Source organism: Canis lupus, chromosome 26 (assembly GCF_048164855.1).
Source record: "Canis lupus baileyi chromosome 26, mCanLup2.hap1, whole genome shotgun sequence".
Classification (NCBI taxonomy): domain Eukaryota; kingdom Metazoa; phylum Chordata; class Mammalia; order Carnivora; family Canidae; genus Canis; species Canis lupus.
In genome coordinates this window covers 48791348-48806803 of record NC_132863.1, presented here as the reverse complement: position 1 = coordinate 48806803, position 15456 = coordinate 48791348, and the positions used below count along the sequence as shown (strand labels likewise).

Genomic DNA, 15456 nt, shown 5'->3' with positions numbered 1-15456 from the left:
ATCCGTCTACAGTCCCTCCAGCGGAGCCGAGCGGAGGGGACCGCGCGGCCAGAGCCGGGGCGCCTCCCGCGGGGCGGCAGAGGCGGCGGGGGCCGCGGCTCCGGGCCGGTCAGACGGCGCCCTCTGTCGGCCAGCGGCGGGCGGCGGGCCTGGGCCTGCAGAGGCGCCCAGGTGCGGGGAGGGGGCACGGGTGCGCAGGTGGGCCCTGCCAGAGCTGCTGACCGGGTCGGGACTGTCGGAGCCTGCGTGCAGCAGCCAACCCGGCGCCCGGGGCGGCCCCCACCCTGCCTGAGCACCCTCCTCGCCACCAGCGCCTCCCCGCCAGCAACCATCGCCCCCAGACTCGGGGAGCCCCGGCCAGGATCCAACAGCGGCCTTGGGAAGGGTTAGGGAGCCCGCACCCAACTCCAGGGTGGCAGTCCCCACCAGGACGGCAGCTGGGACCCCTGCTGCGCACCACTGTGCCCCCGAATCCCGCAGGCCGGCCTCCCTCCTCTGACGTCGAGGAAGTGACCCAAGGGGACCCGACGTGGCCTCGGTTTAGCACGTGTGTCCTAGCTCCCCCCGCCCCTCCTGGGTCCCACGTTCCTTCAGGGGCTCCGGGTGCGACAGGGCCAGCTCCTCGCTTGTCTCTCGGCTCTCGGCTTGCTGTGGGTTAGAGACACCCCCATGTTCACAGCTGCATCGTTCCCAACCGCCAAGAGGTGGAAACAACCCCAGGGTCCGTCCACAGGCGAAAGGATGAACAGGACGGGGCCGTGCACACAGTGGGGTATCCCTGAGCCTGAAAGGGAGGGCAATCCTGACACCTGCTAGCACGTCAGGACAGGCCAGTCCCTGGAGGACAAATCCTGCCCGAGTCCGCTCACGGGAGGGCCCTAGAGCCATCACATTCAGGGGGCCGGAGAGGATGGCGGGCACCCGCAGCCATGGGCAGGGAATATGTCTCACGGGGACAGTTTCAGTTTGGGAAGGAGAAAGATTGTGGGAACGGTTGGTGGGGACGGCTGCGCGGCACGCCTGCCGGGTCACGGCTGCGAGGGCAGAGCTCAGCGCAGGTCCAAGGACTTGCCGGTGTTTGGTGCCCCCGCCGCCTGCCGTGGGGAGTCTCCGGGGCTGGGCTCCTTCGCATCCAGGGTTGCTCAGGAAAACCTCCTGCAGCACACACGCCTGGGCCTTGGTGGTAAATTCCTCGCGCCCCGTGGGAACAGTCAGGCCAAATCCACGCAGGCCAGACTCCCAGTCGGTAACCAAGAGTCTTTCTTTCCAGTTCTTTCTGACCCAAAGTGGGGACCCCGTGGGGAGGAACACATGCTCCCCCAGAAGCTGCCCTGCGTGCTGCGGCGTGCACCTGCGCCCTGAGGCCCGATCCCGCGGTGCCAGTGGCGGGCAGCCCACCGCAAGGCCAGTGGCTGGGTCCGGGCGGCAGGGCCACCGCCTGCCCCGCACCTGCCCGCTGGCCTCCACCTGCCTGCAATCTCGGCTGCCTCCTCGGCAGTGAGTTCGACAAATCTTTCATACCTGTTTATTCTTTTTTAAAAAAAAGGTTACGGGCACCTGGGGGGCTCCCTCTGTGAAGCATCTGCCTTCAGCTCAGGTCAGGATCCCGGGGTCCTGGGATCAAATCCCTGCGTCGGGCCTGCTTCTCCCTCCCCCTCTGCCCCTCCCCATGCACGCACACGTTCTCTCACTCTCTCTCTCTCTGTGTCACTGTCTCAAATAAATAAAATCTTTTTAAAAATAAGAAAGATTAATAAAGTAACAGTCTCCCTTTTCCAGTTTAATAGCCATCCTTTTTAAATAAGTCTGGGGTGATTTTTTCACATTCTTAGTTTCTTTTTTCTACATATACATCTTGCAAGATCTATTATTAATTCCCAAGATGACCAGCGCCTCTGCTACAAGAGGACGATGTGGGAGGGCTCCCCGGTCCCTGGAGCACCCCGGGCAGGAGAGGGACCCACAGTCCCCTCACCACTGGCACCCGCAGGCTCATCACTAGTGCCAAGGGACTCACGGGGGATGCGGGGGGAGGGAGTCCCCAAAGACAGGCGAGGGCATCTAGCCCACAGCCCACCCACTGACGTAGGGGTCTCCGCCTGGCTGCTTGGAGAAGCAGAAATGCCACGGGGGGGCAGTCCTCTTGGGAACACGTGGTGGTGGCCAGGAGCCAATGTTGGTGATCATGACCACCCACTGGGGTGGTCACCTAGCAGGTGGGTGCCAGGGATACGGCCGCAGTACACAGGACAGCCCCCCTCGTGTGCCAGGAAGCCAAGCAGGGCAGGTCTGCTCACGGGAGGGCCCTAGAGCCATCCAGTCTGGCAGCGCCCCACCCCTGCGAGGAAGGGCGATGCTCCCACAGGGGTGACTGCACGGGCGCGTGGATCTACATGGAACGGACTAGGTCTGTAATGACGCTGCTGCTACTGAAAACACTCACTCCATCGCCCCCGACAGTCCATGAACCCTGAAAGGAGGGCACGATCACCTCGCTGGCAGGTGGAGAAACTGAGGCCCACCCAGGGCTGCCTGGCTCAGCCAGGGCTAGTCCTCTTTCTGCTCACATATCTGGGGTCACGAGTGGGAGGCCCTGAAAGTGAGCCCGTCACCCGCAGGCAGACGGCACTGGGTCCTCGGGCAGCGGTCAGGCTGGGGTGGCTAGAGGTCCTCGTGGGTGGGGCTCAGGTCCACCCGCTGGGCCTCTCCGAACAGCAGGAAGGTGCACAGCCCCAGGCCGCTGATGGCAGCCACCAGGTTGAACATGGAAGTCCAGGAGCCCGTGGTCTCGATGAGGTAGCCGCCCAGGCACACGCCCACGACACCTGCACAGACAGGGGCGGGCAGGCCGAGCGCTCCCGGGCAGTCCTGAGGGCAGTGCCCAGGGGGTCTGGGGGTGGGGCTCCGGGAGGGGAGGCCGGGGGTCCGGGGGCCGGAAGCCCAACTCAGGGGTCCAGGCTGCCAGGGCAAGGGAGGGCCGGGACCTCTTGGGGTGTCCAGGGAACTGCCCGGGATAGGTCTGCACCCCCGTGGGAATGAGCCCCACGTCTACCCCCGGAATCCGCACACCTTCAGGCCAGGGGACTGGGGTATGCGCTGTGGCACGTGGCTGCTCCGCCAGGCACCCTCCCCGCCCCACAGGTCTGACCCTGGGGCACCTTCAGGGCCCCCCCAAAGGGCTGGAATGCGGGAGGGGGTGGGGGGACTCAGGGTCGGGGCGGCTGGGAGGCACCCCAGCCCGTCTCTCACCTGCCAAGGCCCCGGCGGTATTGGCCACACCTGTGAACAGGACGGAGGAATGGTCACAGGAGGCCCACCCGCTGGGGGCAGCCCCTGGGGGCCCAGGCGAGGGGCAAGGCTGGGGTGACCAATGCCTGGGCGGGGAACAGCCACGTGTCGTTCAAGCGGGGCGCGGCTCTCACCGAACAGGAAGCCGGCACAGGATGGAGCCAGGTCCTGAATGTTGACCGAAATGCCACTGTGGGAAAGAGAGAGGGGTGACCCCGGGGCGGCTGCCACCCCACCAGGCCCGGGGCAGGTCCTCTGAGTGCCTGCATCCTGGGAACTACCCGGGGCACACTCAGAAGCCAGCCCAGCCAGGGCACGAGGGTGCCCATCAGTCCAGGGCCCGAGGCCTTGCCGGGGCGCTCGCCGCACCAGCTCGAGGCCAGAGATTCTCTCTCCCTCTCCCTCTGTCCCCCCGACTTGCACACACGCACTCTCTCTCTCAAATAAATAAATAAATCCCTAAAAAACAAAACAAATGCACACTCGTTTGCTGCTTACTAATTTGAAAAGCGACATTAAGTGGCCGATCCCTAAAACAACTTCCAGTACAGTTTTCATCGTCAAACGCTGGTGCTGCCGAGCAGCTGAGGCCGGAGCACCCTCCTCATGGGACCCAGCACCCCGTCCCCAGCCCCTCCCAGGCTCAAAGTTTGTTTTTCCTAAGGTCCCAGGTCCACGCCTGCTTGGGACCCAGAGAACCTTTAGTCCTGGTGGCTCGTCTGGGGCTCTGACACATGCCACCTGCACACGCCCCGAGCCCGGTGGCCTCTCCCATGCATCCAGGGTGCAGGGCGGTGGGGACGCCCGCGGGCAGCAGGGGGCAGCTGCGGTGGGTGGGGTGCCCGGCCCTTACCTGTGGTTGAAGGTCTGCAGGCCAATGGACGCCGACGCGAAGACCACGGACTTACAGAAGCTCGAGGTGTGGCCCAAGCACAGGGCAAAAACGCTGGACAGCCCGAGGCCCATCACCTGCGGGAGGGGGGTGGTGGCAGGCCAGGGGCTGTGGTGGCCAACGGGGCCCTCCCTGGGGCCACCTGGGGTGCACTGAACACGGTCGGGGGGAGCCCCTCCCAGGCCGGCCCCGGGGAGGCCCCACGATGAGCCCGTCCCACCTGTTGGACCTAGAGGGGAAGGGGAGCAACCGAGGCCGGGAATGTGTGCCGGGGCCCAGGGGCAGGGAGCCCACAGCACAGCTGGGAGAAGCGGCCCCAGCACTGACCCAGGGCACCCTCCAAATGCTTTCTGGGTCCGGTGACTGGACGTCACAACCCTCGGTCCCAGGAACAAAACAGGGACGTCAAGAGAAAGCCATTCGGCCCCCTCCCTACCTGCATGAACTTCCGCACAGCAATGGTCCTGTAACCTGGGCAGAGGGGAGACGGGGACGCGTTCCCATCGGCCGTTAGTGCTGAGCCCCTGCGGGCACCTGGCACCTGCGTGGGGCCCCAGCCGGCAGGGCTACAGCGAGGGAGCAGGTTGGGGAGGGACGGGCCCCGGGCTCAGGGTGGGGAGTCCCGTGTCGTGCGGGAGGCGTGTGCACGTGTGTGTGCGCATGTACCCTGTGCTGCGTGTGTCCAAAGGGTTCTGCAGGCCACGGTCCAGCGCGTGCCCAGAGGAAGCGGCTGGAGGGTTACCAGTGCGCTTTCCTCGAGTTCCTACAAGTCCTCTCCTTTTTCCACAATGAGTGTGAAGCACTTCTGTAACTAGGAAGGACTCACATCTAGGAGTGAGCGCACGCGTGCAGAGCAGCGGAGCGTGTGTCTGTCCTGGGCTCACATACACGCCCGGACCTATGACCTCTGACCTCACCAAGGGGCCTTTCCTCCTCTGAATGGGGTCGGGGCCGCACCCAGCCTCCCGGGGAGGGGGGACGCCACCGTCACAGCATCCTCTCCTGCACCCCAAGGCCCTCGGAGAAACTGAGGCTGGGGGAGGCCACCCGGAGTCCCACGTGGCCCGCGAGGTCCTGGGGGGCCCCTTCCCATCACTGTAGACCCCCCAGGAGGGGCGCCTCCCTACCCCCACAGTGTGGCAAAGCTAGTGGGTTCCCCGTGGCCCCTGACCCAGGCTCACCCTGATTGATTAGATGGTCAGAGAGGAACCCGCTGAACAGACTGGCGGGGATGGCCACCAGCCAGGGCACCACGTTGAAGACCCAGCCCTGCAGGGAGGAGGGGGCGTCAGAGGGGACAGCTTGCAGGGGCCAGCTGGCTGCACACGCCCAGCGACGCCCACAGTGACCCTGACTGTCCCCACCAGGCCGAGGTCCACGAGCACTGTCTCCTGCAGGCCGAGTCCCTCATGGCTCCCTGCACCGAGACAGGGCTGAGCTGGGGGTGCAGGCCCACCCTGGGTCCTGGTCACCAGACGGGGGGGCGGCCGGATGGCCTGGGTGGCGTGGGCCAAGCTGCCCCAGCAGGTGACGCCCCTGCCCGGGTCAGGACCCCCGCCTGCCCCATCCTCAGAAGTGACCATCCTCAGATAGCACCAGGGCGGCCACACGCGGTCCCTCGGGGGGGAGGGGGATGCCGCGGCGGGGGGGTGCTGCCCTGTCCTTCCCAGCGTGCACCAGGCCAGAGGCGCCAACCTTGAGGGTCGTCTCGGGGCCGTGAGCCCCCGCGGTGCCAGAGCCCACAGAGTCCAGGCGGAACCAAGGGCCCACGTGCGTGCCGGGCACTGGCTGCGGGGTCCTCCCTCGGCCCGCGAGCGCCAGGCGGCCCACCCACCTTGGAGCTGGGGAATGTCTCCTGAAAGAAGGTGGGCAGCCAGGAGAGGAGGATGAAGAAGGAGCACGCGGACGACAGCTGGGAGGAGATGGCTGCCCTGGGGAGCAGGTGCCCGGCTCAGTGCCCCGGCCCGCACACGGGGCCCCGGGGCACCGCCCCCCGCCAGGGTGGACCACGCCCGCGTGGGCTCTGGGGGCGACCCAAGGCCTGCCGGGCTCAGCGCGTGGTCCCGAGGCGCCGCTCACCAGACGGAAGGCTTCCGGAAGAGCTGTCTCCAGGGAACCTTGGTGTGCCTGGACACCGGCAGGCCTTGCGCCAGAACGCCCAAGGCCAGGATGAGCTCTGAGGGGAGCAAGGGGTTTCCGCGTGAAGGCCACTCAGAGTCGGGGCACAGCGTCGCCCGCAGCCGACCGGCCACGCGCCCCCAGCCCCGCGGCCCCCTGGCCGTGCGCGCCCCCCCATCCTCCTGGCTGGCGCCTGGGCTCTCAGCATGTTCCTTTGAGGGTCAACGCTTGTGCTGAGTCTGAAGAAGCTTTCTCGACCCTTCCCCTGCCCTGGGACCCCCAAGCCCCCTTCCTACCATCCCTGCACCAGCCGCCCCGCAAGCGGCCTGTGCCTGCCTCTGCCCGGAGCTGGCCCGAGAGCTGGCACGGCCCTCAGCCTCTAGTCCGGGGCCCCGCCGGCAGGCGCTCGCTCCGGTGCCCGGGCTGGGTGGCACCTCGCACCTCCCCGGCCACGGTTACCTTTTCCAGTGAGCAGGTACCTGTACACGTAACACACCCACAGCAGGGTGAGCCCGCCGGAGAAGTAGAAGACGCTCGGCCAGCCGTACCAGTCCAGGAGCAGGGAGCCCACGGCCCCCGTCACCAGCGTCCTGGACGACAGAGGCACCCCGTGACCCCGTGACCCCGGAGACGCCTCCGAGAATCCCCACCCCCCGGGAGCTCGTCACCAGGGAAGCAGCTGCTCGGAGGCCCCGGTCTGAGCGTGCTTCGCGGCGCGTTTCCAGCACCCGGGAGCCTTCCGGATGCCTTGGGACCTGGGGGACGTGGGCACGGCCACGCGGCTACGACACGGCCCGGGGGCCCTGCACTGCCCTGGTTTCTTGCCTCCAGGCCCTCAGGCCGGCTTCCCGTTGAGCTGCGGCTCCTTCTACACTACACAAGGCGGCGAAGAAGAGGGGGTGGCGTTGGGACCTCAAGTTAGCCCTCCGGCCTGTGCGTCTTCACGACGACTCAGGGAGGCTGAAATGCTAAGATTTCTAAATGCAGAAGCAACAGAACTGAGCACGACGCCCGGCTGTCTGCCGAGCTCCGGCCAGGAAGGTTAGAGGGGAGTGGGGCCAGCAGCCTGGGGGCCTCCGGGGCCAGCGCCTCTCCCTGCACCTCATAGCCCAAGACACAGGCCCAGGACTTGCACGTGAGGCAGGATTTCAGAAATATGGCCCATCCTTCTCGTGCAAGCATGCCCACGCAGCTTCTCCGGAAATCTCCCTGGCACCCTGGGTTTTTATCTGGGCTGCCCCTGGTGCACCCACAGGCACCCCGACCCGCCGATTTCTTGCCTACATCGTGGCAGTGGGGACTTCAGGGGCCTGAGCCCAGCGGAGCGAAGCCCCATCAGCACAGCAACGTGGCTCTTCTCCCCAAGCAAGGTGTTGTGCGGGAGTACGGGGACAGGGTTCTCATGTCCAGACTGGGCCGGGTGCCCTCCAGGGAGCATGGATCACCTCCCCCAGCGGGGCGGCGTCCCATCTGGCTCCCCTGGCACAGGTGGAAGGGGCCTCGATGGCTCGGCTGCTGCCCCAGCCCACCTGCCGAGACTCACAGCCAGGTCACCTGCCCTGGCACCAGGTACAGAAGATGTGTGAGAGAAGCACTTTGCACGGGGACGAGGTCTCCTGTGGCACAGGACCAGCCCACCCACGTCACCCTGAGCCACAACATGCCCACGTGGCCTGTCTCCACCCGGACCCACCGGGCACCCTCTGTCCCCCTGGGCTCGCTGGGCCGGGACCTACCCGCACTGGGAGCCAGCCCCCACGGCGCTGTAGGTGAAGGCGCGCTCGCTCTCTCGCACCTTCTGGGACAGGAGGCTGGTCAGCGCCGGGAAGTACACCCCTGAAACGAGCAGAAAGCTGTGTCCCCAGGCAGTCACCTGGGTCCAGCGGGCGGGTCCGGCCAGGGCTACGAGCCAGGCTGGGAGGCTGCCGCTGGGGCCCATTGAGGGTCACTCAAGCTTGGGGTGTCCTTGCTCACCTCACGCCCAGGGGACCAGCCAGACTAGGTTTCAGCCCCTCTCTGCTGAGACTCTCAGCGTGGGGCTGCTGGTGGCTGCCCGCGGTCACGCGGCCAACGAGGCTGTGGGGAAGGGGGGCTCCAAGCTGGCACTCCTCCCACCCGCCCCTGGCCCCGGGGCCGCACCAGCTCCAGGGCCCTGGCACCGACACACACACGGGCACCCACGGCACGGGTGAAGCCAGTGAGGCCCGAGCTGCCCTGGGAGCACAAGGGCCCTGCTGCTGTGGATGTCACATGGGAAGGGGGGAGGGAGCTTGGACCTCCCTGTATGTTTCCTTACAACCTCCTGTGAATCTACAATGATTTCAAAATCTGATGTTTTCTGTGCTTTTCTCTAAAGCACGAGGAAAAGCTAAGAGGCCAGGGGGGAAGACAGGGCTTGGGCCTCCCATCGGGGCCCTGTGCCTAGGCCCACGCCGAGCGCCAGTCACCCAGAGTGACAGCTGCTCCTCGAGACCCCATAATGGGCCACAGACGGGCCTCCTGGGAAGATGGGGACATGGCCAGGGCTGAGGGCCATTTGGCCGGCTGCTCCGAGAGCCAGCTCCAGCCTAGAAACCCCAGTCGGTGTCCTATAGCCCAGACGCGGCACCAGCCACCGGCCACTGGCCACCGGAGAGCACGTGGGGTGGACAGGAGCCGACGGCCCGTGAGCCAGACCAGTGGGGCTGGTCAGGAAATAGGGGCCCATGCGGTCCTGGGGGGCTTGGGCCAGGGGCAGCCTCTGCCCAGCAGCATGTGGAAACTCTGCAAGTCCCCGCTGCGCCAGGGCCAGTGGCGCTGACAGTGACCGCGTGCCCACCGGGCTGCCACCCGTGTCTGCGCAGTAGGCCGTTTGGCAGAGGAGGGCATCTGACATGAGAACGTGCCAGACTTTGAGGTGTTTCTAGAGAACGCACAGCGCTTCCCCACCTGGACGTCGTGGTACCAAGCAGCCCGCCGGGGGCAGCGGGGTCTGTCCACCCCTGCCCGGGGCCGGACTGCCCACGAGGACAGCTGCTGCCCGGCAGGCTGGAGGCTCCCAGGACCAGGATCAGGGGCCACCCGGATCCCCCGCCGCTGACCTGAGGCACGCCACGCGCGGGAGCACACGGGAGTGCAGGGATGTGCACACACATGCACCCACCTGCATGAGCACGTCCACGCGCGCACACACATGTGGACGACACGCGCACACCCGCCTTGCTCTACCGCGGCTGAGACCGCGGGTGGAGGCTCCCGAGCGAGGCAGCCCTACCTTGGAGCAAGCCTGTGAGGATGCGAGAGAAGGTCATGAAGACCAGGTGGGCGCTGCTGAGGTGGGCGAGCAGCGGGGTGGCGGCAGTGATGAAGCCCCAGGCGGAGGCGGACAGCAGGATGACCTTCTCTCCCCCGATCCTGGAGGAGGACAGGAGGACAGGAGGACGGTGACGCGAGCTGCGCGGCGCAGGGCTCAGAGCCCCGGTGTGCTGCACGCCTCGCTCAGCGCAGCCCCGGCCGGGCCACTGGGCCTTATCCTCCTCTGCAGGAGAGGCTGGCACTGGGGGCCGGGTCCCGCTGTCGGTCGGTGCCAACGAGCACCCCGCCGGGCAGCTGGTGCTCTGGCCATGTAGCCCAAGGGGAGCCGTGCACCGGCCCCGACCACCTCCCCTGAGGACCCCGGCGCCCCCCGCCATGGTCTTGTCCTGGCCGGGGCCTCTCCCCTCATCTGTTCCGTGGGAGCCGCCCCCCCAGGAGCAGCCCCAGCCCTGCGTGGGGAGCGGCGGCCGTTACCGGTCCCCCAGGTGGCCGCCCACCACCTGGGTCAGGCAGTAGCCCCAGAAGAAGCTGCTGAGCACGATGCCGGCCTCCTTCTTGTTCCAGCCGAAGTCCTGGCTCATGGACACGGTGCACACGGGCATGCTGACTCGGGCACAGTACAGGAGGCATGTGCCCAGCAGCAGCGTCCCTGTCCACACCTGGCACTCGGGCCTGCAGGAGAGAAGGCGCCGCGTCAGGCTGAGGAGGGGCAGCGTGGCCACCTTCCAACACCTAGGTCCCCCTGCGCGTGGGGCCCCCTCCGACCGCAGGGCAGGTACTAGGCATGAGCCGCCCACAGCAGCAGAGCCTGGGGACAGCCGGGCAGCCAGAAGGCAGGTGAACAAACCGCGGCAGGAGGGACGTGCTCCCTGGACTGGCGGCCAGGATCCAAGCACCCACGTCCCACCGACCGGGGGGCCCAGGAGGGCACCGGGCAGCAGCTGACAGCTCAGTAACCGGGGGCCCTGCTGAGGGAGGGCCACCTATGGGGAGGGAGCAGGACAGTGGGTCCCCAAAGAGTCCCCGGGAAAACGGTGCCTCCCCACAGAGGACCAAGGGGCAGGACCAAGGGCTGGATGGCCAGCAAGGGGACACGGTGCCGCCGGGGCAGTCGGCCCTTGGAGAACCTGGGCGAGGTGAAGCAGCTCTGGATGCCCGGGGAGGTCACTAGTCAGGTGTCCCTAGGGGGATGATGGTCCTTGAAACTCCTGGTCACTGCTCTGTGACTGTCGCTGAGACCCGGGGACGTCAGAAACTGTCCCAGCTGCAACCCCATGTGTCCTGGGCAGCAGAATAAGTGGCAGAAATCTGAACAAACTGTGAGCTTGGCTGCCCCTGCTGTGCGGATGTTCGCTGACGGAAGATGTGGCAGGAGGTGACCCTTCGGAGGGACTCCAGAAACCAAGAACTGTCCCCAGAGACAAAGTTTACTTTGCAGCCACGGGAGAGGGAGGGAGCTGTGGGCAGCGTTCGTGCGGGTGGGGGTGGGCGGCTGGCCATCTCGTGCGGTGGCACCATGGGGGGTGGTCAGGACCGTGGGGGGGCCTGAAGCAGACTGGCGGGGAGCTCAGGGTTCCCACCCGCACCTGACGGCCCCCGTGGGACACAGGTGCGGGCGCGGTTCTCCCCAGGGAGGAACGGCCTCCCAGGCCTGAGGACCCCCACGTGGCTGCGGGCGGTGCCCACACCAGGAACCTGATGGGCGGGCGGGTCAGCTGTGCCTGGGACCCCACAGGCGGGCCTGGCTCTGGGCGGGGCCGTGGACATGGAACAAGTTTCCCCCATGAAGAAGGGCTCCTGCCCCTGACCTCTGCCCCCTGCACGGGTCGGTAAACAGCAGAGCGACCAGCAAGTTCCCGATGTCCACCAAGGGGCCGTCGTGACCCGGGAGGGAGGCGCGGCAGCCGAGTCCATGACCTCAGGCCGGCATGTCCCTGTGGGGTCCATCCCCCTGGAGAGCCACAGTTGCAGAGAAGGAGGTACTCCCTGGGCGTCAGGTGTGCGGAGGGGCGGACCGCGGGCGCCCTGGGGCCGTCCCTCCCTCCCTGCCACCCCCACAGCCAGGGAGCCATGTCCTCAGAGGCTGCAGACACCCCCATCTGTGGGGCACTGTCACTCGGGGCTTTTGGGGCGAACGAGTCCAAGTTCCAACAGCCTGGCTTTCTGTCCGCAAGCCGCCCCGCATCTGAGGCCTGCTTGGGGCTGGGGGTGTGGTGTGGCCCCTTAGAGAACTCTCCAGGGGGAGAGGCGTGGGTGCCGCCGCCTTGCGGGGCTGGCGCTCCTCCACGCGCACTGTGAAGCGGTGGGAGCGCGGACCTCAAGCTGGGTCTCTGGGTGTCAGAGGGGTGCGGGGTGCAGGGCTCCGGGTCCCCCCCTGCTGCTCCCTGCTCCTACACGATGGAACGTCATGAGGCCAGCGGGAAATAGGGTCCTGAGCTAAAAACATCCCCAGTTCTGTAATCCCGGGAGCCGGACACCAGACCCTGCTTCGCCGAGGCTGGGAGGTGCTCCACCCAGACTCCCCGTGCTCCTCGTCATCATGCCCCCACCACACGTCCTGGTTCTTAAAATGTTACTGGAATGATTGAGAAGCCAAGACAATGGGAACTGCAGCGCAGGGGCAGACCCGACCCGTCCCCACGGCCTCCCCTGCTTGACACGCCAACGTGGACGGGTGGACCCGCAGGGCAGCTCGCCGACTCTCCCTCTGGGCTTCAGGGCCCAGACGCTAGTTTTCTTTCTGGAACCAAAGTCTACGCAGCGGTGGGGGCAGGGGACGGGCACCTGCCAGGCAGGTGAGCCCCCAGGTGGCATTCAGGGCCCACCTGACATGGACCTGGGACCCCTCGTGGGCTCAGGCCTGCATCTCCTCCTGGACACGACACTCCCAACGTCTCCCGGGTGCTCATCCCTGGGACTTGACTAAACCCGCCCCGGGAGCGCCTCACCCGGGCGTCCATCCCGGGGCAGCAGGCCTGTCGGGGTCGCTGCTCCTGAGCAAACGTGCCCGCTGGCCTCACTAGGGAGGCACAGAGCTACACAGTCCAAACTGCCCAGCTGGCTGCAGCCCGAGGAGGAGCGCCGGGGGCACGCCTGCCCTGCCGTGGCCCCACGCCCCGCATCCTGGGGGGCCCACGCCGCGCCCGGTGCTGGAGCTCTCTGAGCGTGTGTGGTCCTGCCCGAGTGCCCTGGGACAATGGCAGGGCGTGGGAGCGACACTTTCAACATCCCACGGACAGCCGCGGTCCAGAGGTGCCTCCGAAAAGGAGCTTCATTCCTTTCTGTGGTCAAAGCAGTGGACGGTCACCTGCACCCAGACTGGCCCGTGCCCCTGCTTGCCCACCTGCCCTCAGGCGCGTGTCACTGGTGACCCCGAGAGCCTGGCTGTATTTGCTCTCTGGGTGGGAGGTCCAGCTAGAAACCCCGGAGGGGCTGGCTGGGGGGCCTAGGACATGGTGCTGCCCCTTGGCCCCCTCATGACCCGGGGAAGCCAGGAAAAGCCCATCGGCGTGCGGGCAACCGACGCTCGGAGTGCGCGTGGGGCACGGTCCCAGAGGCCCCCCGGGCAGAGCCGCTAGGCAGGCAGCAGGACTTCCTCTCTGTAGCTGCTGGGGACACAGAACAAGGAAGTCTGGCTGGAGGCGGCAACCCAGACCCGACAGCTGCCCAAGGGCGGGTTAGGACGCCGCACCCAGACACCTCGACCCTGCGGATGACCGTTGGGGAACCGTCGACGGCACCACTGGCCAGCGGGGCTTCATCCTGCTTTGACCGGTCCTGAGCCTCAGGTCCGTGTCCCCAGCTCATCAGAACGCTTCCTGTGAACCTTCTAGAACCTTCTGCATCCTCCCAACGCCCCCATGGGCATAAGAAGCATCCATGGCTGAGTAAACGCATGGTCACGTGGCCCCTCGACTCGGAAAAGGGAAATGTGCCGCCGCTGCAGGCCAGGAGGGCAGCAAGCCGGAGAGAACACACAGGCCCGAGGCCACTGGCCGCCGCCCCCAGGGATGCTGCTGGAGAGTGGCGGCCCTGCCCCCGGGGCTCAGGAGAGAGTCGCGTGGCGGTCGGCGCAGAGGGCACGCCGCGTTGGCAGCAGTGAGCAGCCGCACTCGCTGCGGCTGAGTACGACTGTCCACTCGGGTGGGACTGGCCCGTCCCAGCTGAGCCCAGCTGCACCCAGGACCCCACAGACCCCTCCGGAACTTCTGGCTGTCTTCCCTGCCAGGGTCCCGGGGAGCTGCAGGTGCTCCTTCCTGAGCCAAGTGCAGAGGGAAGTCCTTAAGGCAGGGCCTGCCGGAGCCACTGAAACAGAACATTCTACAGCCCTGGGCCACAACCCTCTGCCCAGGTGGCCGCGGAGCCGGCCCGCCCCCTGGGTCGGCCCCTCCTTAACCAGGGCGAGATGACAGCGAGGCAGGGAAGGGAAGGCGGGGAGGGAGGACGAGAGCCGGGCAGGCGGCGGAGCGCTCCTGGACCCGCTGAGTCGGCTGCAGTGCCCTGCTCCGGTGGGGCCCGGCCTGGGGACGGGGCCTGCACCCCACTCTCCACACCCCGTCCCACGGGAGGCTCCCAGCTTGGAGCGCTACCTCTGAACGTCAGCCTGTCTCCATCGTGCCCCGTCTCAGGGGTTCTGCCCCAGGGGCCTCCTGCAACCCTGTGCCGTCAGGAAGGAGCCGTCACCCTGCGGGAGCAGTGGCCGAGCCCCTGACACCAGCTCCTGGGCCCTGAGCTGCGGGTGGACTGGCCTTGCCATCCCAGGGCCCGACTTTGGGCCTGGGGTCCAGCGGCTGGCCTGCGTGGCTTGGTCCACAGAACAGAGCAAGGGCCGAGGCAGGTGGTCTGGGGACTCCCCACGGTCCCCCCTGGGTGTTGGTTGCCGCGTGTGTCACGAGTGTGAGCAGAGCTCCTGCCCTGGGAACTTGGGCATGTTGGCAGTGGACGTGGACACGGAATATAAGGATCTGCCTGGGCCCCCACGGTCCCCCCATGGAGCGCGGTCCGCAGCACACAGCTGGCAGGCGGGCCCAGGCCTCAGCCACGGGGCTGCAGACTCCAGCACCGGAGCCCGCCTGCCCTGTCGCCTGCCCTGTCGGGTGACCGCGCTGCTCCTGGCTCTCAGGCCTGGACACGCGCGCCGTCCTGCCTGGCAGGGTCAGTTCTAGGACTCGAAGCTGCGCCTGGGGGCTCCCTCTACACCGTTCAGGATGACGGCCGCTGCCCCCGGGAAGGCCTCCCGGGATACTCCTGCCTGGAGGCGGCTCAGGGGGCACTCCCGGCCCTGGGACTGGATGGAAGGTCCCGGGCTGGGGCTGGGTACGGTGTGGGGACCGCCAGGGAAGTGCGCGACCCCTGGTGGAGGAACGGTGGCCTCGCCCCCTCCCCAAGCCACCGCCCCCAGCACCGCGGCCCCACCTGGACCACTGGGCGTCCTCGGCCCCGTCCCGGCGGGCCTCCTCCGGTGGCAACGGCTGCATCGGGGACGGCTGCCCACGGGCACAGCGCGTCCAGGTCGCGCTCCTGCCCGGCCGACCCACAAGGGCAGCGCCGCCCAAGGCCACGTGTCAGTCCCAGCGGCGCTTCCGTCTGGCGCTCCTAGGACGTGTCGCCCCCGGACGGCCACCGCAGAGGGCGGGCTGGCGGGCGGGGCACACCACTGGTCCCCGCCCCGTGCCCGGCAGGCGGCAGTCAGGGCCCACCCCCCCGGCTCCATGATGGGAGGGGGCAGGCGGGGAGGGTGCAGGGTCACCCTCCGCAGGCTGGATGGACCGGGCTGTTGGAGGGGTCGCATCCGGTGGTCCCAGCCCGGGGTGTCTGGGCTTTGGCCTCGTGTATCGGGGATGGTGGTGGTCCTCCCGTCACAG

General features: G+C 67.4%; 1 protein-coding gene across 2 annotated transcripts; it reads right to left on the bottom strand.

Annotated features, from left to right (window-relative positions):
* Positions 1-1759: 1759 nt before the first annotated feature.
* On the bottom strand, positions 1760-15208 carry SLC17A9 (solute carrier family 17 member 9). Of its 2 annotated transcripts, XM_072801702.1 has the most exons (13): positions 15008-15207; positions 10067-10264; positions 9552-9691; positions 8035-8134; positions 6758-6888; positions 6260-6356; positions 6015-6111; positions 5362-5449; positions 4617-4651; positions 4142-4257; positions 3423-3478; positions 3250-3279; positions 1760-2825 (listed from the first exon to the last, which is right to left on the bottom strand). In XM_072801702.1, exons 1-13 carry the CDS (start codon positions 15067-15069, stop codon positions 2662-2664), a joined length of 1314 nt encoding a protein of 437 aa, XP_072657803.1. In that variant the 5' UTR covers positions 15070-15207; the 3' UTR covers positions 1760-2661. The 2 variants fall into 2 exon arrangements, with proteins under 2 accessions (XP_072657803.1, XP_072657804.1); XM_072801703.1 differs by lacking the exon at positions 6015-6111 and having other exon boundaries at positions 6778-6888; positions 15008-15208.
* Positions 15209-15456: the final 248 nt, after the last annotated feature.

What these genes read in the sequence shown, in the direction of transcription:
- SLC17A9 (XM_072801702.1), bottom strand. Translation starts at nt 15,069, where the DNA reads ATGCAGCCGTTGCCACCGGAGGAGGCCCGCCGGGACGGGGCCGAGGAC. An exon ending in GAGGACGCCCAGTGGTCCAG is followed by an intron (nt 10,265 to 15,007) that starts GTGGGGCCGCGG and finishes TCTCTCCTGCAG; the next exon opens with GCCCGAGTGCCAGGTGTGGA. An exon ending in TGACCATCTAATCAATCAGG is followed by an intron (nt 4,652 to 5,361) that starts GTGAGCCTGGGT and finishes CCCTCTGCCCAG; the next exon opens with GTTACAGGACCATTGCTGTG.